This window comes from Megalobrama amblycephala, linkage group LG15, assembly GCF_018812025.1.
Source record: "Megalobrama amblycephala isolate DHTTF-2021 linkage group LG15, ASM1881202v1, whole genome shotgun sequence".
NCBI classification, from domain to species: Eukaryota; Metazoa; Chordata; class Actinopteri; order Cypriniformes; family Xenocyprididae; genus Megalobrama; species Megalobrama amblycephala.
The window spans coordinates 11,444,508-11,462,984 of NC_063058.1; the positions used below are offsets into that span (position 1 = coordinate 11,444,508).

Sequence of the window (18,477 nt, forward strand, 5' to 3'; positions counted from 1 at the left end):
TTTTAGATTGATGCAGAGACTTTTTATTAGGTCAAGTAGACCTCTCTGACACAGTTTGTTTGCTGGTTTCCATGGCTGCAATTCGCAGTGTTTTCCGCCAACTGGCAACCTGTGTTGTCGAAATACTATTGGATAAACTGGCAGCACTCGGTTTCGCACAGACCAAAACATTCCGACACGGAACGCACATTTCAAAGTAGAATGTCTGGCTGTAGCATTGATTTTCTGAGAAACAAGTAGGTGAACTTAGCATGTTTCCTAAATATCTACAAACATATTGGGGTATTTTTATTCCTTATTAAAGTAAAAATCTTACATATTACACCTTTAAGTTTAAGTTTGTTTGAATCCCTAAACATAAACATGAGCAACAGTAATAGTGATGTTTATTACTTAGCGTAGTAAACACTTCTGGTGCAAAAACTTGAGGCAATGAGATCCAGGCAGTCCAGCAATCATTATGTCAGAGATCAAATTTGAATAAGGAATAACAAATTTATTAATTGAAAATGATAGAGACAAGCTAAACTATCAAAGACCCAGTCCATTGTATACAATAAGCATAGAAAAACTTACATCCCACTCAAACTTATGTTTTGGTCTAATAAGAAAAGGTCAAACAGACTTATCCATTATGTCATATATATCATCCATTACATTGGTGTAACGGCTAGGTCAGAGTGACTGGTCAAATGTCAAAAATAGATGCAAAAGGTGTTGTTTTCACACCCTTAAGGGAATTTTGCAGATCTTGCATTATCACATGTCTGAAGAAATGGAAACGGACATATTTTTATACAAAGGTACAAGATCAAATGAGCAACTAATTCTGAAAACATCATCACTTCTGCAGTACTTGGCAGGTGTCCAATATCTAACCACAACCGTGTCAACATGACCCGTCACATTGGGACACTTGAAGAACAATTGAATATAGCAAGCATACATACTCTTAAAGATAAAAGAATAATAACCATAAAGAGTAAATACGATGAGGATTAATATATGAAATCAATAGTAATATTGATAAAACATAAGCCATAAATGATTAACATGAAATATGAATAAAATGCATGAATAAGAATATTGACCATTTTGGATTCACCAACTAGTAATGATGTTTATTATTAAATGAAAAAAGTAAAAGATGAGGCTTGGAAAAATTGAGAAGTTTTTATTGGATTTAACCAGTTGAATATTGACCTTAAACGCTCAGAAAAAGTGCAGCAGAAGTAGGAATGTATAGAGCAATTCTTGGTACTTTACTAGTGCCGTGAAACCTCGAAATGAATATAAAAGGATCACCGAGCACTGATTTCTTCATTCTTTTGAGTGAAAATGCCCATTCAGACTTCAGTTTCCCTTTCATCAGATTTTCCATTATACATACAACCTCCTGTTTCTGAGGCCACAGGGTTGATTGTGTTGCTAAAATGAGAGAAAATTGCCCCGCTACTTTTCATTCCTCAATGAAAATTGCCGCCCCTCCTCCCGGCCTTGTCACGAATAAACTCTGCTTCTCCAGAGCGGATCGACGGGCGTCCGGCACGTAATAACGTTCTCTCACGGTTTGGAGAAAAGAATCTATCCTTTCCCCAGGTACCATGGAAACCGTGCAACCTCCCCATCCAGCTCCGGTTAACCTCGACCCCACGGCGCCCGCCTGCCTGTGAAGAGAGGAGAAAGATGTTTGGCTAAATCTACAGTTCATTAGACAGACTCGGGCAGTTTTCATTAGTTTTCCACAGAAGCTCAGAGATGTGACTCATTCAGTTTAAACTACTTCTGCGTCACATAATAAATACACTACTGGTGGTCAAAAGTTAATTAACTAAGATTAATTCAGATTTTTTTAATGTTTTTGAGAGACAGTAATGGCAGCTTTGCCTTGGTGAGAATAAGAGACTTCTTTCAAAAACATTAAAACAAATCCCCAAAAAACAATGCATATTAACACAGAAATATTTTTCCACTGTATCCATAAGTGTATAATGTGTATTATGACATGATCAGCTGATTGCGCTCTCACTCACAGACATATGTCCACCAGCTGGTCCAGCTCGGGGCAGCTGCACTCGTACAAGTCTCTGCAGCTGGCGTGGCTTCGGTTCATCAGGTCGCCCAGCTGAGTGACGGCGTTGGCAGGGGAAGAGTCGCACACGGCCTTAAACTGTAGCACGCGGGCGGCCTCGCCGTACACATGTTTGGCACGCTGGTACAGTTTAAAGTGAGTCGCTGAGGAAGAAATGGAAGAGGTTGTAGTGCAAAATAACAATTCGTCTCAGGAATAATATGTAATATTGGTAACACTTTATAATAAGGTCCCATTAGTTAACTAATAATTAGCTAAATGAGCTCTACATTTGTTACAGTATTTTCATCTTTGATAACATTAGTTAAGTAAGCAATAAGGTACTCGAGGCTAGTGCTATATCGTGAATAAGTCACGGCTGAAGGGCGTTGTTAGGCTTCGGCCGTGACTTATTCACGATACAGCACTAGCCTTGAGTACCTTATTGCTTATTTAAAACGGTTACCACACAATATAAATATTAAAGCCAAAAATATGTATTAATGTAACTTTCATGAAGTAAACTTTGACTAAAAGCCTTCCTTCCGCCAGAAAAAATAGTCCCTGATCGTGAACAGCAACAGAAGTTACATTATTACGACATTAGATGGCGGCAAAGACTGTCTTTATGAGTGTGTCAGTCAGTAGTGAAGACTTTTATATTGAAAAGACTGAATTGTTGTGAACACGGAACAAGACGCAACTGACAAATGCTTTAATAGCGCTGTCAGTCACGGGAAAACCCCTTAATGTTAAAAGGACAAGATAATACATCGGACATTTAAACAGATTTTTTATTATGAACATAGGACTGACCTGAAGGAAAATGCTAAATCTGAATGCAGGTAATAAACTCGCTCACTCGATCTCTTTCTCACAATACTCTTCTACATAATACAGTAAGCTTCAATGAGAACTAACATTTGTTTACATTGCTAAGAGTGGTTGCTAAGGGTGTGGTGTAGTGAGACACAGAACCGTTGGGTGAAGCGATCATAGCCGTGTTTTATCATGAATAAAACACAGCTATTGACCAATCAGAATCAAGGACAGGAACTAACTGTTTTATAATAAAAAATACATGAGTTCACATTAGCTCAGGTCCATTAAATAATATTAACAGATACAACTTTAATAATTTATTAGTAAATGCTGAAATGAACATTAACTAAGAATAATAAAAGTATTTTTCATTGTTAGTTCATATTAATTAATGTTAACAAATATAACCTTATAAAGTGATTTAGTGCCCGCCCACTTTTTCAGTGGCACTGGTTCCGGAAGTATTTTTTCCATAGGGATTGTTAAAGCGTTTTAAAGGTGCCCTAGATTCAAAAATTGAATTTATCTTGGCATAGTTGAATAACAAGAGTTCAGTACATGGAAATGACATACAGTGAGTCTCAAACTCCATTGTTTCCTCCTTATATAAATCTCATTTGTTTAAACGACCTCCAAAGAACAGGCGAATCTCAACATATTAGCTGGGTTATATTAGCTGTGTGAACTTTGTGTTTGCTGTTTAAGGCAGTTGAGAGCTTGCGGGGCCGGGGGAGCGGGAGATTTAAAGGGGCCGCACACTTAATCGGTGCATATGTAATAATGGCTCAAAATAGGCAGTTAAAAAAATTAATTAAAAAAAATCTATTGGGTATTTTGAGCTGAAACTTCACAGACATGTTCAGGGGACACCTTAGACTTATATTACATCTTTTGAAAAGGCACCTCTTGGGCACCTTTAAGCCTTGAACCAAAAGGTACAACACTGTGTACTAAACGGCTTTGGTGAGGGAAAAAGAACTACAATCCCATGAAGCACGGCGAATTACAATCAAATTAAAATGATGGTGAAATATAAAACTATTAATTTAGAGTTGATCATATCTATAGAAGCAATACATTTAAATGTATTGCAAAATATGCATATATAAAGAAATATTTAAGTATTTTCAAAGCATAGTCACAGTGCTTCATTGGCCCAAGAGACTCTCTGATTGGTGGAATTTCCTTGCAGAATCATGGGTAATGTAGTTTTTCCACCACAAATTCTGCTGTTAAACATGATTTTAAAATTAAGTTGAAATAATACAAACAGATGGCTTCAACAAAAGCATATACAATTGTAACAATCTCAGAACTCACAGCAGGCCTGTCTTTAATGGTTTATAAGTTAAAAATCAATTTCCTAATGAAGAAAATTAACTGGATTTTCTAATTCCGAAACCCGACTGTTGTACTCTATTGTAAAGTGTAACCATAATATTATTTAGAATATTAGATCATATAAAATATAATGTTTCTCTCAAGAAAACTGGTAAAACTTTACAAAAAGGTTTCATTTGTTAGCATTAGTTCACTACATTAATTAGCATGAACTAAGAATGAACAATGCCTCTATTTCATTTATTATTAATCTTAGTTACTGTTAATTTCAACATTTAGTACATTTTTAAGATCAAAAGTTGTATGTTATTATATTTTTTAATGCACTATGAACTAACATGAACATTTTAAGGTTAACAAATGCTGTAAAAATATTTTGCTCATTGTTAGTTTATGTTAGTTAAAACATTAAATGAAAAATAAAAATGTAAGATTATTTTTCCAGTAAGACCAGAACATTTATAGAGTGGACTTTGTTCTCCTGTTGTGGTCTCTCACCGTGTTGTGTGTTGGCGCTGAGGATGTTTTCACACAGCTGTTCAGCGCTGATGCCCAGAGTCGTGCAGATCTCCTCTCTGCTGTAGGGCTCAGGGTGCAGCACCTCCTCCAGCAGCTCCAGCATCTCCTCCAGACTCACCTGCAGCTCCTTCTGCAGATCCCCCAGCTTCAGCAGACGCTGCCAGTCCACACCTCGCGCTTTAGCCAGCATCTGCAGACCGGAGGATTCAAGAACATCACATCTTCTAACATCAATATACTAATGCAAAGGTCTGAAATTATGATGGGAACTAGAACAAATTTGGGGAATTTGCTTGAGTTCTTGGTACATTACCAATAATTATTAGTGGCCAATCACTAAAGCTTAATATTTAACTGCTTCTGGATTTAAATCTGCAGTGTCTCAAAATCTAGTGCCAATTTTGGGGTCAATTTCAACAAATTTGATGGCAGATCCAGTTTTTGGCAAACAAAAAATGAGTCATCATCTTAGCAACTGCAGATTAACACAAAACTGTTCTTATTATTGCCCTGAAAATACCACATACATTTGGTTGCAGCGCCACCTACTGTAAATAATGTTAAATGTAAAATACAGCATTTGAACTACTTCTAAACTCACCACTATAGTCTTATGACCAAACAACTCAAGTTTTCACTACAATGATTAAAACTACAGTATATATACACTACTGTTCAAAAGTTTGGAGTCACAAAGGGTTCATTAAACAAAAGTTACATTTATAATGTTACAAAAGATTTCTATTTCGAATAAATGCTTCTTTTGAACTTTCTTTTCAAAGAATCCTGTAAAAATGCTTCACAGTTTTCACAAAAATATGAAGCAGCACAACTGTTTTCAACATTGATAATAATAATAAATGTTTCTCAAGCAGCAAATCATCATATTTGAATGATTTCTGAAGGATCATGTGACACTGAAGACTGGAGTAATGATGCTGAAAATTCAGCTTTGATCACAGGAATAAATTACATTTTACAATATATTATAATATTAAACAATTATTCTAAATTGTAATAATATTTCACAATATTACTGTTTTACTGTATATTTAATCAAATAAATGCAGCTTTGGTGAGCAGAAGAGACTTGGAAAACGTAAAAAAAAAAATCTTAATGACGCCAAGCTTTTAAACTGTAGTGTACTTTTTTGATGAACTGGCAATAAAATTCTTATATTACAAAGACTAAACTATCATTCTGAAGTTCAAACCTTTGTGGCGATGCGGCACTCCACCACCCTCATGTTGAAGTGAGACGAGGCCGCCTTGTTCATCTCCACACAACAGTTGGCGATTACAAAGAACGCCCCGTCGGGCAACTTCACATCTGTGGCTCGCAGCGGATTAAACTCGATCAGCTTTGCCTTGAGGAAAAAATGTAAAATCAAGCTGAATCATCATTAAAAAAATGTATTTGTAATGTAGATGCACAGTGTTAAACACAAAAACACTTTTGACAGTCTGATGACAGATGGGTCAATAACAAATAAGAGGTCCAGAGATAAAAAAAAAAAAAAGAATAAAATCTTTTAAAATTCTAGCTTAAAACACACGTGCCTTAGAAATGCACTCTTTGTATTCATGTTGGTTTTATATGGTTTAAAAAAAAAAAAAAAAAAACTTGCATACAATTTAAAAAAAAAGAAAATGTCATGTGGTGTAACCAAAAATAATAAAAGAAATATTTTTTTCTTAAACCTTGAATACATGTAAGTGTACACATTTTAATCATTTTTAAAAAGTTTTTAAATATATATTTTTTTTTAAAGTAAAACCTAATTCTTTATACAATTATGATTTTTTCATTTATAAATGCCAAGTTAATTGTGTGGTTGCACTATATGACATTTTACCACCCATATTAACCTCTCCATGATATAATTTCCTGTTTTAATGTTTGCAGCACTATGGTTGCACCACATGACTTTGATTTGGTGGATAATATGTATATTAATATTATATATTAATATTTTAAGAAATCTTTTTTTCCCTAATATTAATAACAAGTGACAGCTTAAAAATATTTTTAAAAACTTTGTTTTAATAAGGCATTTTGTCATGCATTTGGTCACTGTATGTATGAATTGCATTTTTAATGTATTTTTGAATAAATTAGCTACAGTCACACACATAAACAAAACGAGTGTCATACCATCAACCCTTATACCAAAATTACCAAAATCAAATGCCATGTATTTTGTTAGAACAAATGATGAAACATATAGCTTACTGTTCCCTCCTCTGCCAGGAAAGAAATGGACTGATCCATCCCTCCGCCCTCAGTGCCAATATAACGCTCACACTTGGCACACGTCTCTGCGAGAGTCACCTGAAATGAAATCAAAGCGAGCGCATCTATGATAAGCAGCAGTTGTATATAATGCATGTTAGAGGATTTACATTAAGGACTACCTTAGAAAGAGACTTCTGATTGGCCTCCATAGTGACCAGACCGGCACAGCACACCAGGGCACTGGAGCTGGAAAGCCCTGAGCTGGCTGGGATAGTCCCGTCTACCACACAACACATCCCTGCCAATGAAGACAAGCTCAAGTGCTCCTGCATGCACAAGGTCGAGGGTCAAATGACTATGATTATAATGCAATAATGCAAGCATGTGATATTAAACACCTCACCTGGATTCCTCTCACTCCACAAAGGAAGTAATAGTGCCATTGAGGATTCTCTTTGTCAATGGTGATGCCATCAACAGACACAGTGAAATCCCTGAAAGAAATGAAGAAATAAGTAAGTTAATGAATGCATGAGTGAGTGAATGAATTAAGTGAGTGAATAATGAATAAGTGAGTAAGTCAATTAATTAATTAATTAATTAATGGAGTGAATAATGAGGGAATTAATTGAGTGAGTGAATAATGAATGAATGAGAGAATGAATTAAGTGAATGAATAAATAAGTGAGTGAATAATGAATGAGTGATTGAATAAATTAATGAATGAATGAGTGAAGAATAAATGAGTAAATGAATTAAGTGAGTGAATATTGAGTGAATAATAAATGAGTGAGTGAATAAATGGGTGAATATTGAATGAATGAGTGAATGAATGAATAAGTGAATAATAAATAAGTGAATGAATTAAGTGAGTGAATATTGGATGGATGAATGAATGAATGAGTGAGTGAATAATAAATGTGTGAATGAATGAATTGAGTGAGTGAATAAATAAGAGTGAATACTGAATGAGTGAGTGCGTGAATAATAAGTGAATGAATTAAGTGAGTGAGTGAATAAATAAGAGTGAATATTGAATGAATGAATGAATGAGTGTGAATGAACAGTGAATAAATTAATCAAGTGAGTGGGTGAATAATGAATAAATGAGTGAGTGAATAAATGAATGACTTAAGTGTGAATAATGAAGTGAGTGAACAATGAATTAGTGATTGAGTGAGTGAGTGAATGAGTGAGTGAGTGAGTGAGTGAGTGAGTGAGTGAATAATTGAGTGAATAATGAATGAATGAATAATTGAGTGAATAACGAATGAGTGAATGGATTATGCAAGTGAGTGAATGAAAGAATAATTGAGTGAATAATGAATGAGTGAATGAATTATGTGAGTGAATGAATTAAGTGAGTAAACAATGAACGAGTGATTGAATGAATGAGTGAATGAAAAATGAATGAGTGAATGGATGAATAATTGAGTGAATGAATGAGTGAATGAATTAAGTGAATAATGAATGAGTGAATGAATTAATGTGTGAGTGAGTGACTAAATAAGTGAGTGAATAATGAATAAGTGAGTGAATGAATTATTGAGTGAGTGAGTGAGTGAATTAATTATTGAGTGAGTGAATGAATGAATTATTGAGTGAATGAATGAATGAATGAACGAATTATTGAGTGAGTGAATGAATCATTGAGCGAGTGAATGAATGAATTATTGAGTGAGTGATTGAATGAATGAATTATTGAGTGAGTGAATGAATTATTGAGTGAGTGAATGAATGAATGAATTATTGAGTGAGTGAGTGAATAAATGAATTATTGAGTGAATGAATGAATGAATTATTGAGTGAGTGAGTGAATGAATTATTGAGTGAGTGAATTAATGAATTATTGAGTGAATGAATGAATGAATGAATGAATTAGTGAGTGAGTGGGTGAATTAATGAGTAGGTGAATGAATGAATCATATTTGTTGACAAAATGTGACCAGTTAAATTCTGAAGAACTGAAGATGAAGCACATTGTTACTCACTTGTATCTGGGGTCAGTATTGGCCAGCTGGATTGTTTGGGAATCGTTGACAGAAACTGCAGCAAGAATATTCTGCTCTATTGCCATTGGAAGGACAGCATAGCCACAATAATCAATATGCTCACCTGGAAATGATAAGATTTATGATAAAACATGAAATGCAGTGCTGATGGTATTTGATATGTTTACACACAGCTTGCAACCAACCTATCAAATTCACCCTCCCTGGAGCACGAGCGTAGAAGAGAGGCATTTGTCCATATTTTCCATGAAAATCCTCTTTCAGTTTCTGCAACCTAACAAAAAGAGAAGAAAGTGAATGTCTAACGCAAACAAAAAACAAACACGAAAGTTAAAACTAAAAAATAGAATGTATACTAATCGACGTGACGAGTCCATTCATACACAATCGAAGTTTTCCGAATAGCTGCACGAAGTTTTCCGAACAGTCGCAACTCACCTTTGGTTTCCACTGAGCAGCACCTTGATTTTCGGTGGAATTGTGGCCATTCTGCTGTTTTAAATCTTTGTTTTGCAGTAAGTACAATATGCAGGAGTGTACTGACACTGTACAAATGCTGTCAGCTGACTGTCATACCCGGAATCATGCGTCTAAAACAACACGGAAGAAACTGACACGAATCTGGATTCGGAAGCACTCGGGAGGAATCGGGACTGCGCGCGCACCTTCCAGAACGCGCGGCGTGATGTCATAACGCTTTGCCGGGGAGCATTGTGGGTAACAGCCTCTCTCTCCGGTCAAAATGTCTGACATGGAAGATGATTTCATGTGCGATGATGAAGAGGATTATGACTTGGTAAGGCTGCCTAAAATAAACGCAACTGTAAACGCGTGTGATTCAATGCTACGCAAATGTGGCGACATCAATATATTTTGTTTAGCGTGTTTATAGGGACTTAATTTCCCAATGGAGTTGTTTAGCAGGTGGCTAGTTTGCTAATACTGCATTAAGTCAATAAATATGACAGCCTTCTCTAAGTAGTTTTATTTGTAGTTCTGTAAGAAATGCGATGTATTTATAAAGCTGATTTCTGCTGTAGAAGCTCTTATTTATCTACTGCTAACTTGCAGACTCATGTGAAGTTGACTAAAATTACAGCTAAGAAGCTGCTAGATATGAACTGCATGATATCTGATTTCAGCTTGCTATTACATAGATTATTACGTATATAAGATGTACAATTGTGAATAATCTTAACATAACTGTTGTTATGCAGTTGTCATAATCATGCACCATTAATCTGTACAAGATGTTTCTTCAGGCAAAGACTTGTTAAATTTCACATACTATTTGTTTGCTTTCACTTCAGGAATACTCTGAGGACAGCAACTCTGAACCAAACGTTGATTTGGAGAATCAGTATTACAACTCCAAAGCCCTCAAAGAAGATGATCCTAAAGCAGCCCTGAGCAGCTTTCAGAAGGTTCGACACACGTTCAACATCTGGATCCATGCTGTAACCTTTAATAGGTATAATCACTGTTTCTGTTTGGCAGGTGCTGGAGCTGGAGGGTGAGAAAGGAGAATGGGGCTTCAAAGCACTGAAACAGATGATTAAGATCAACTTCAAACTGGTATAGTAGCAGATTATATAATATCCAATATTTATGTAAGATTTAGTAAGTAATATTTATAAATCATTGTATTATTTTCCTGTATTGTCTAACAAATTAAATGTAAAATACATGTTAATGATGCAATATAAAATCTGATCTGATTTGTTTAATTCTGTTTTATTCTTATTTTTACAGACAAATTTTCCTGAAATGATGAACCGGTACAAACAGCTTTTGACGTATATTAGGAGTGCTGTCACCAGAAATTACTCTGAGAAATCTATCAACTCTATTCTAGATTATATCTCAACCTCCAAACAGGTATTTCATTTATTTTAAACTGCTGTCTGAGTTTATATATATATATATATATATATATATATATATATATATATATATATATATATATATATATATATATATACAGTCAAACCAAAATTTATTCAGACACCTTGAACATTTCATTCATTAATGCAGTTTTTATTCACTTTCTGTGTCAGAAAAAAATTATCTTAATTATGTCAGATAACACTTAAGCAAAACATGGTCAAGTCAAATAATTTTTGGGTATAATATGTCACAGTTTACTTTATTTTGCTATCCTCACTTACATAAATGAACTATAGTGCCCTGCAGCCACTAGTAAAAATATTTAAAAAATGTCTGAATAATTTTTGGTTTGACTGTGTATACCAGTAAAATTGATAAATTTGGAACCAAAAATGATTCAGACACTTTGACCTGAGCATGTTTTGCTTAAATGTTATCTGAAATAATTAAAATTATTTTTTTTCTGACACAGTTTAACTCTGAGATATTGTCATATTTTTTATTACCTTTTTTTTAAACTATAGTGAATAAACTGTATTAATAATGAATGAAATGTTCAAGGTGTCTGAATACATTTTGGTTTGACTGTATGTGTGTGTGTGTGTGTGTGTGTGTGTGTGTGTATATTATGCACACACATGTGTATATGTATATTAGGGGTGTAACGGTACATGTATTCGTCCCGGTTCATACAGTCACATTACGAATACAGTCAGTCACAGTCCATTCATACTCCAATCCAGAAGGGGCGCGCATGGTAATGCAATGCTCTTTGCTAACCGTCACAACAGGGAAAAGTGCATTAGAAGAACAACAGATGATCTATGCATAGATATGTTTGTGTAAGTTCAGAAAGACATCAATAAAACAGTTTGAGAATAATTTCTCACGTAGCATCACATTTACCTCAGGCAAGTCATTTAGTGTCCACAGCATGTTAGTTCACTAGACTAACTCTAGCATTTCGCTAAATATATGCACCATATTTACTTATATATTCATTGTATTTACTTTACCTGTTAGTATTGTCATGATTTTTTAATGTATGCTTAAATAAATTTGTCATGAAAACAAGCTATGACAGCCACTGTGTAAATGATTATATTTCAAAAATGAATTGGTGTAGAAAATTAACTTTATAATTAGATTTACAGGTTAATGCAAAACCTGTCTTATGTGCAATTTACATGTTTTTTATTTTTTATTTATTTGAGTGTTGGTGATTATATCTAAAAAATAAATAGTGACTGAATTTAATAATTTGTGCTCTGTTGTTAATTGTAACGTTTAATATTATAGTAATGTGAAAGAAAGGGCTCCCTGTATATAGTTTACAGCAATAGCTGAGAGAGATTTTTTTATCCTTAAGAAAAATTTAATTATAATTGAATTTATTTAAACACAGAGACACATTTGTTTTAAAAAAAAAAAAAAAAAAAAAAAAAACAGTTTAATAATAATAAAAAAGCAATTTTATGTTTAGTTTTCTTCTCCCTGCTGTACCGAACCCGTACCGAACCGTGACTTCAAAACCGAGGTACGTACCGAACCGTCATGTTTGTGTGCCGTTACACCCCAAATATATATACATACTTATTTTAATTAAAGATCATTTTGTTATTAAAGATAATAAAGTAACATTTATCTATTCATGTTTTTTTTTCCAGATGGACTTGCTCCAAGAGTTTTATGAAACCACACTGGAAGCTTTAAAAGATGCCAAAAATGACAGACTTTGGTTTAAAACTAACACCAAGGTTCGTGCTGTGGCAGTGCATTGTGTATTTAAATTATCTGTTTTGTATCACAGACGTTACCTGCACATTAATATATCAGGAACAATAATATTCATTGTACTATGATAATAATTCTGTTGATGCAAGTCCAGAAAACTCCAGAATGTGTGTATTTATACTCAAGTAATTCAAGAATATTGTTAACTTCTGCTCCTCTGATTCATGTAGTTGGGAAAGTTGTACCTGGAAAGAGAAGAGTTTGGAAAGCTCCAGAAAATCCTCAGGCAATTGCACCAGTCGTGTCAGGTAGAGTAAATAATCATTGTTTCATAAATAAGAAAACCTGCTTCAAATGTCTTATGTGCTGTTCTGAAACTGATTGATGTTGTTAATTAGACGGATGACGGAGAGGATGACTTGAAGAAGGGCACTCAGCTGTTGGAGATCTATGCTTTGGAGATCCAGATGTATACGGCACAGAAAAACAACAAGAAGCTAAAAGCCCTCTATGAGCAGTCATTACACATTAAATCAGCCATCCCACACCCACTTATCATGGGAGTCATCAGAGGTATTCCACACATTCTTACTCTATTTTTATAACAAATATATACAGTGGGTACGGAAAGTATTCAGACCCCCTTGTATTTTTCACTCTTTGTTATATTGCAGCCATTTGCTAAAATCATTTAAGTTCTTTTTTTTTTTTCCTCATTAATGTATACACAGCACCCCATATTGACAGAAAAACACAGAATTGTTGACATTTTTGCATATTTATTAAAAAAGAAAAACTGAAATATCACATGGTCCTACGTATTCAGACCCTTTGCTGTGACACTCATATATTTAACTCAGGTGCTGTCCATTTCTTCTGATCATCCTTGAGATGGTTCTACACCTTCATTTGAGTCTAGCTGTGTTTGATTATACTGATTGGACTTGATTAGGAAAGCCACACACCTGTCTATATAAGACCTTACAGCTCACAGTGCATGTCAGAGCAAATGAGATTCATGAGGTCAAAGGAACTGCCTGAAGAGCTCAGAGACAGAATTGTGGCAAGGCACAGATCTGGCCAAGGTTACAAAAAAAATTCTGCTGCACTTAAGGTTCCTAAGAGCACAGTGGCCTCCATAATCCTTAAATGGAAGTCGTTTGGGACGACCAGAACCCTTCCTAGTTCTTGAATGGCCCAGCCAGAGCCCTGACTTAAACCCAATTGAACATCTCTGGAGAGACCTAAAAATGGCTGTCCACCAACGTTTACCATCCAACCTGACAGAACTGGAGAGGATCTGCAAGGAGGAATGGCAGAGGATCCCCAAATCCAGGTGTGAAAAACTTGTTGTATCTTTCCCAAAAAGACTCAAGGCTGTATTAGATCAAAAGGGTGCTTCTACTAAATACTGAGCAAAGGGTCTGAATATTTAGGACCATGTGATATTTCAGTTTTTCTTTTTTAATAAATCTGCAAAAATGTCAACAATTCTGTGTTTTTCTCTCAATATGGGTTGCTGTGTGTACATTAATGAGGAAAAAAATGAACTTAAATGATTTTAGCAAATGGCTGCAATATAACAAAGAGTGAAAAATTTAAGGGGGTCTGAATACTTTCCGTACCCACTGTAGTTGTGAAGATGAAGACATGGAAATAAGTGTTTTGTTTTGTTTGGTTTTTATTTTGTGTATTGTTTTGGTTTGGTTTAGTTTGTTTTTGTTTTGTGTACAATTGGAAAGTTTATGGTTTGGTGTTTTGGTTCAGTGTTTGTTTTGTGTATAATAAGAATGTTTATTTGTTTAGTTGTGTATATAAGAATGTTTTTTTTTTGTTATTTTGTGTACAGTTGGAAAGTTTTTGTATTGGTTTGGTTTTTGTTTTTAATATAATAAGAATGTTTGTTTTGGTTTTTGTTTTATAATAATTTGTTTGGTTTGGTTTGTGTGTTTTTTTGTGTATAGTTGGAAAGTTTTTATTTTGGTTTGTTTTATGTTTTGTATATAATGAGAATTTTTTTTTGTGTGTAAGAAGAAAGTTTGTTTGGTTTTTTGTGTTATAAAAGGAATGTTTGGTTTTTGTTTTGTTTATAAGAAGAATGTTTTTTTGTTGTGTATAAGGGTTTAGTTTTTTGTAGTTTTTTTGTTTTGTGTACAGTTGGAAAGTTTTTGGTTTGGTTTGGTTTTTGTTTTGTGTAAAATAAGAATGTTTGGTTTGTTTTTGTTTTTTGTACAGTTAGAAAGGTTGTTTTGTGTATAAAAAGAATGTTTGGTTTGGTTTTTGTTTTGTGAGTTAGAAGAAAGTTTGTTTTTGTTGTGTACAGTTAGTTTTGTTGTTGTTTTTTGTTTTGTGTATGAAAGGAGTGTTTGGTTTTTGTTTTGTTTATAATAAGAATGTTTGTTTTTTGTTTTGTGTATAAGAAGAAAGTTTGGTTTGTTTTTGTTGTTTACAATTAGAAAGGTTTTTTTGTTTTGGTTTTTTGTTTTGTGTATTGTTTTGTTTGATTTTTGTTTTATGTTTTGTTTTTTTGTGTACAGTCTCTTATATATATATATATATATATATATATATATATATATATATATATATATATATATATAAATTTTTTTTGTTTGTTTGTTTATAATAAGAATGTTTGTTTGATTTGTTTTTGTTTTAGTTTTCTTGTTCTATGTACACTAAAGTCCACTAATTTTCTTCGACTTGTGACCTTTTCTCTTCAGAATGTGGCGGTAAAATGCACCTGAGGGAGGGCGAGTTTGAGAAGGCACATACAGACTTTTTTGAGGCGTTCAAAAACTACGATGAGTCTGGAAGCCCCAGACGAACCACTTGTCTGAAGTACCTGGTCTTGGCCAACATGCTGATGAAGTCTGGAATCAACCCATTTGATTCTCAAGAGGTATAAGGTGGTGGTCATTCACAGGCCCACGTGGAATCTAAGGCCATCAGAAAGTTCAGCAGAATCATCAATTACAAAATTCTACACATTCTTCATTATTGCATGTTCAATAGAGTACAACATGCTTAACAACTTGAAAATCAACTTATTTTCTCCCAGAATCAGTGCAGAAAAGCAAAACACTGCAGATTCTATCTGGGCCTGGTCATAGAAGGTTACATTTTGTGCTTTATAATATAACAAAAAACTATTATTTATTTATTTATTTTTTCTATGTGACTCTGTGACTAGGCAAAACCTTACAAAAATGATCCAGAAATCTTAGCAATGACGAACCTGGTTAGGTAAGTGTGCACAATACCATCTTTCATTTCTTCTTTTATCCGGTCGTGTTCTATTTCAACTACATTTTTATAAGTCTGAGTGGATTCATTTTATGGTATTAATTGCTTATAACTTGTTTCTAGTGCCTACCAGAACAATGACATCACAGAATTTGAGAAAATCCTAAAGACGAATCACAGCAACATAATGGACGACCCCTTCATCAGAGAACATATTGAGGGTCAGTTTGGGTGGCTTTGGCTTCCTTGTGCATATTCTACTTATAGACTCCACATTTGATGCATGAGATTTATGAAATAAGCATATATTAATTTTCCTTTTTGCTTTTCCCTTCAGAATTGTTACGGAACATAAGAACGCAAGTGCTCATCAAATTGATTAAGCCTTACACTAGGATACACATACCATTTATTTCAAAAGTAAACCTTTTTTATATTATAGTATGTAGTATTATGCTATAATATGCAATGTTATTAATTATAACATGCTTTCATATCCATATTTTTTCTTTAGGAATTGAATATTGATGTTGCAGATGTGGAAAGCTTGCTTGTGCAGTGTATTTTAGACAAGTAGGTTTAACTCAGTGTTTTTATATGGATTTTTAATAAATAATTTTTTACATCTATAATTTTTATAATGTTGTACGTCCTTCTTTCAGCACAATCGACGGTAGAATTGACCAGGTCAATCAGCTGTTGGAGCTCGATCACCAGAAAAGGGGCGGAGCCCGATACACCGCTCTGGACAAATGGACCAATCAGCTGAACTCTCTCAACCAGGCCATTGTGAGCAAACTGGCTTGACTTGACACTTACGATCCTGGAAAACAAATTCACCCATCAGGCAGCCGGTCGATTGGAGGCTGTCAGTGACATTAACTACTTTCAAGCCCTTTACTCCCCCGATCACAGTTTGACATGAAGGGGGAGCGCAATTTGGCTAGTTTGTATTTTTACAGCTGTAGTCACTTAAGTCCGTTTTAAATGTCCTTAACAAAGCGGGATGTCTGCTGTACTGAATCGTTAGGTCTCTAATATGAATATGTTTGCATCGTCTAAACTTTAATAACACATATTGGCACTCGGCAGACATTTGAAAGGCTCTTAACTGGAGAGCGTGAGGACGTACTGTGTGAAATTGAATCATTTATCTGTTGATCTGTCTCTGTTGCTAGAGTCAGCATGTTTTACTTGGTTTGCATAAAATCCAGTTGATGTGTTTTATGCAGTTGCACCGCAGCACATGCGTATTGACGTGCAGTCATTGCTCGAATCCCTCACCAAACATTACAGATCTGTCTGAACATTACTTAATGCCATCTGAGCTCTTCTGTTTCACTTTTCAACAACAAAAATAAAGAATGCGTTTGTTGCTTCAGCGAATAATGTGTCTGTAATGGTTTATGATTTTATGTGTGATGAAGTTTATCTCAAGAACAACATTATACAGCCTTCATATACGGGCAATATTACAAAAAACTAATAGCTGGATGTACAGATTAAATGTTTCTTAATCAGATCACAGAAAATGTTTATATAGATCATGCATACACTATACAACCAAAAGGCTTCACAGAAATTTATGAAATGGCCAAATACATTAGGATTACACATGCATTAGCATGTTTTGCAACTTTATTTTATATTGGTAACACTTTATGATAAGGTCTCATTAGTTAATGCACGAACTAACATGAACTAATAATGAGAAATATATTTTTATAGCATTTATTAAGCTTGGTTAATAAAAATATTCGTGTTAGTAGTGCGTTAACCAATGATAGCAAATAAAACATTCGACTTTTTTGTTTTTGTTTTATTAAATGCTGAAATCAATGTCAACTAAGATTTGTAAATGCCGTAGAAGTATTGTTCTTTATTAGTTCACGTTAACAAATCAGTTGACTTGCTTATAAATCGTATGTACGAATAAAAATAAATAGTAATGTTATTATAATTATTTTTATTAGTATTAATAATAATACATTTCCATGATTGAGAAAATACAGTTCTGTCAAAAAAAAAATTAAATTTTGGTTGACACATTTTTTTTTTTTTATTATTAATGAAAATAGAACAATTCACAAACAGAGCATAGCATAAGACAGTGCAATACAAAGTGTGATATTAATTAGTAACAGGGGATCCGAAAATAAAATCGTAATATTTTAAGCATGTTAATTACTTTTTCTTTTTTTTAAAAAATTTGATCAAATTCCACTAAAAATACTTTAAATATTGGGGGTGAATTTAAGCATTTTTGTTTATGTATATAAAATTTTGCCTGCAATATGAGTAAGTTAACAATGTATTCAAGACCTTTGTTAACATTGTTTTCATAGTACACAAAAATATCCTTTAAAGAAAACAGTATTTATGCTTTACTAGATTAAAAATTATTATTTCCTTCCAAAAATTTTGGGAAACTTTACAATCAAAAAACAAATGTGTTAACACTTCTGTCTCATTTTTGCAAAAGGAGCATAAATCAGCAATATCAAGAGTATCTTGAAATTAGGGTAGATGGTATGCAAAATTTTAAAATGTATTTCTATAGTTTTGTCATTGTTACAATATTTAAAGGGGATTAACCAAGCAGCCTTCCA

General features: G+C 33.8%; 2 protein-coding genes across 3 annotated transcripts; one reads left to right on the forward strand and one right to left on the reverse strand.

Moving 5' to 3' along the window:
- Window positions 1-1,159: 1,159 nt before the first annotated feature.
- galk2 (galactokinase 2) lies at window positions 1,160-9,630 on the reverse strand. The gene is made up of 10 exons (XM_048157787.1): window positions 9,440-9,630; window positions 9,187-9,275; window positions 8,981-9,104; window positions 7,393-7,483; window positions 7,169-7,315; window positions 6,987-7,085; window positions 5,968-6,120; window positions 4,733-4,943; window positions 2,034-2,235; window positions 1,160-1,667 (listed from the first exon to the last, which is right to left on the reverse strand). The coding sequence occupies exons 1-10, from the start codon at window positions 9,487-9,489 to the stop codon at window positions 1,460-1,462; spliced, it is 1,374 nt and encodes a 457-aa protein (XP_048013744.1). The 5' UTR covers window positions 9,490-9,630; the 3' UTR covers window positions 1,160-1,459.
- A 10-nt stretch (window positions 9,631-9,640) lies between these two features.
- Window positions 9,641-17,254, forward strand: cops2 (COP9 signalosome subunit 2). Of its 2 annotated transcripts, XM_048157785.1 has the most exons (14): window positions 9,641-9,797; window positions 10,312-10,425; window positions 10,499-10,576; window positions 10,754-10,879; window positions 12,372-12,425; window positions 12,556-12,645; window positions 12,853-12,930; window positions 13,021-13,195; window positions 15,346-15,524; window positions 15,816-15,868; window positions 15,992-16,089; window positions 16,206-16,288; window positions 16,383-16,441; window positions 16,531-17,254. In XM_048157785.1, exons 1-14 carry the CDS (start codon window positions 9,744-9,746, stop codon window positions 16,673-16,675), a joined length of 1,386 nt encoding a protein of 461 aa, XP_048013742.1. In that variant the 5' UTR covers window positions 9,641-9,743; the 3' UTR covers window positions 16,676-17,254. The 2 variants fall into 2 exon arrangements, with proteins under 2 accessions (XP_048013742.1, XP_048013743.1); XM_048157786.1 differs by lacking the exon at window positions 12,372-12,425.
- Window positions 17,255-18,477: the final 1,223 nt, after the last annotated feature.

Coding starts and splice junctions, on each gene's coding strand:
- galk2 (XM_048157787.1), bottom strand. CDS start 9,489: ATGGCCACAATTCCACCGAAAATCAAGGTGCTGCTCAGTGGAAACCAA. Junction 4,944..5,967: donor AGTGCCGCATCGCCACAAAG/GTTTGAACTTCA, acceptor TCCGGTCTGCAG/ATGCTGGCTAAAGCGCGAGG. Junction 1,668..2,033: donor CAGCTGGTGGACATATGTCT/GTGAGTGAGAGC, acceptor CTCTCTTCACAG/GCAGGCGGGCGCCGTGGGGT.
- cops2 (XM_048157785.1), top strand. CDS start 9,744: ATGTCTGACATGGAAGATGATTTCATGTGCGATGATGAAGAGGATTAT. Junction 12,931..13,020: donor AATTGCACCAGTCGTGTCAG/GTAGAGTAAATA, acceptor GTTGTTAATTAG/ACGGATGACGGAGAGGATGA. Junction 15,525..15,815: donor ACCCATTTGATTCTCAAGAG/GTATAAGGTGGT, acceptor CTCTGTGACTAG/GCAAAACCTTACAAAAATGA.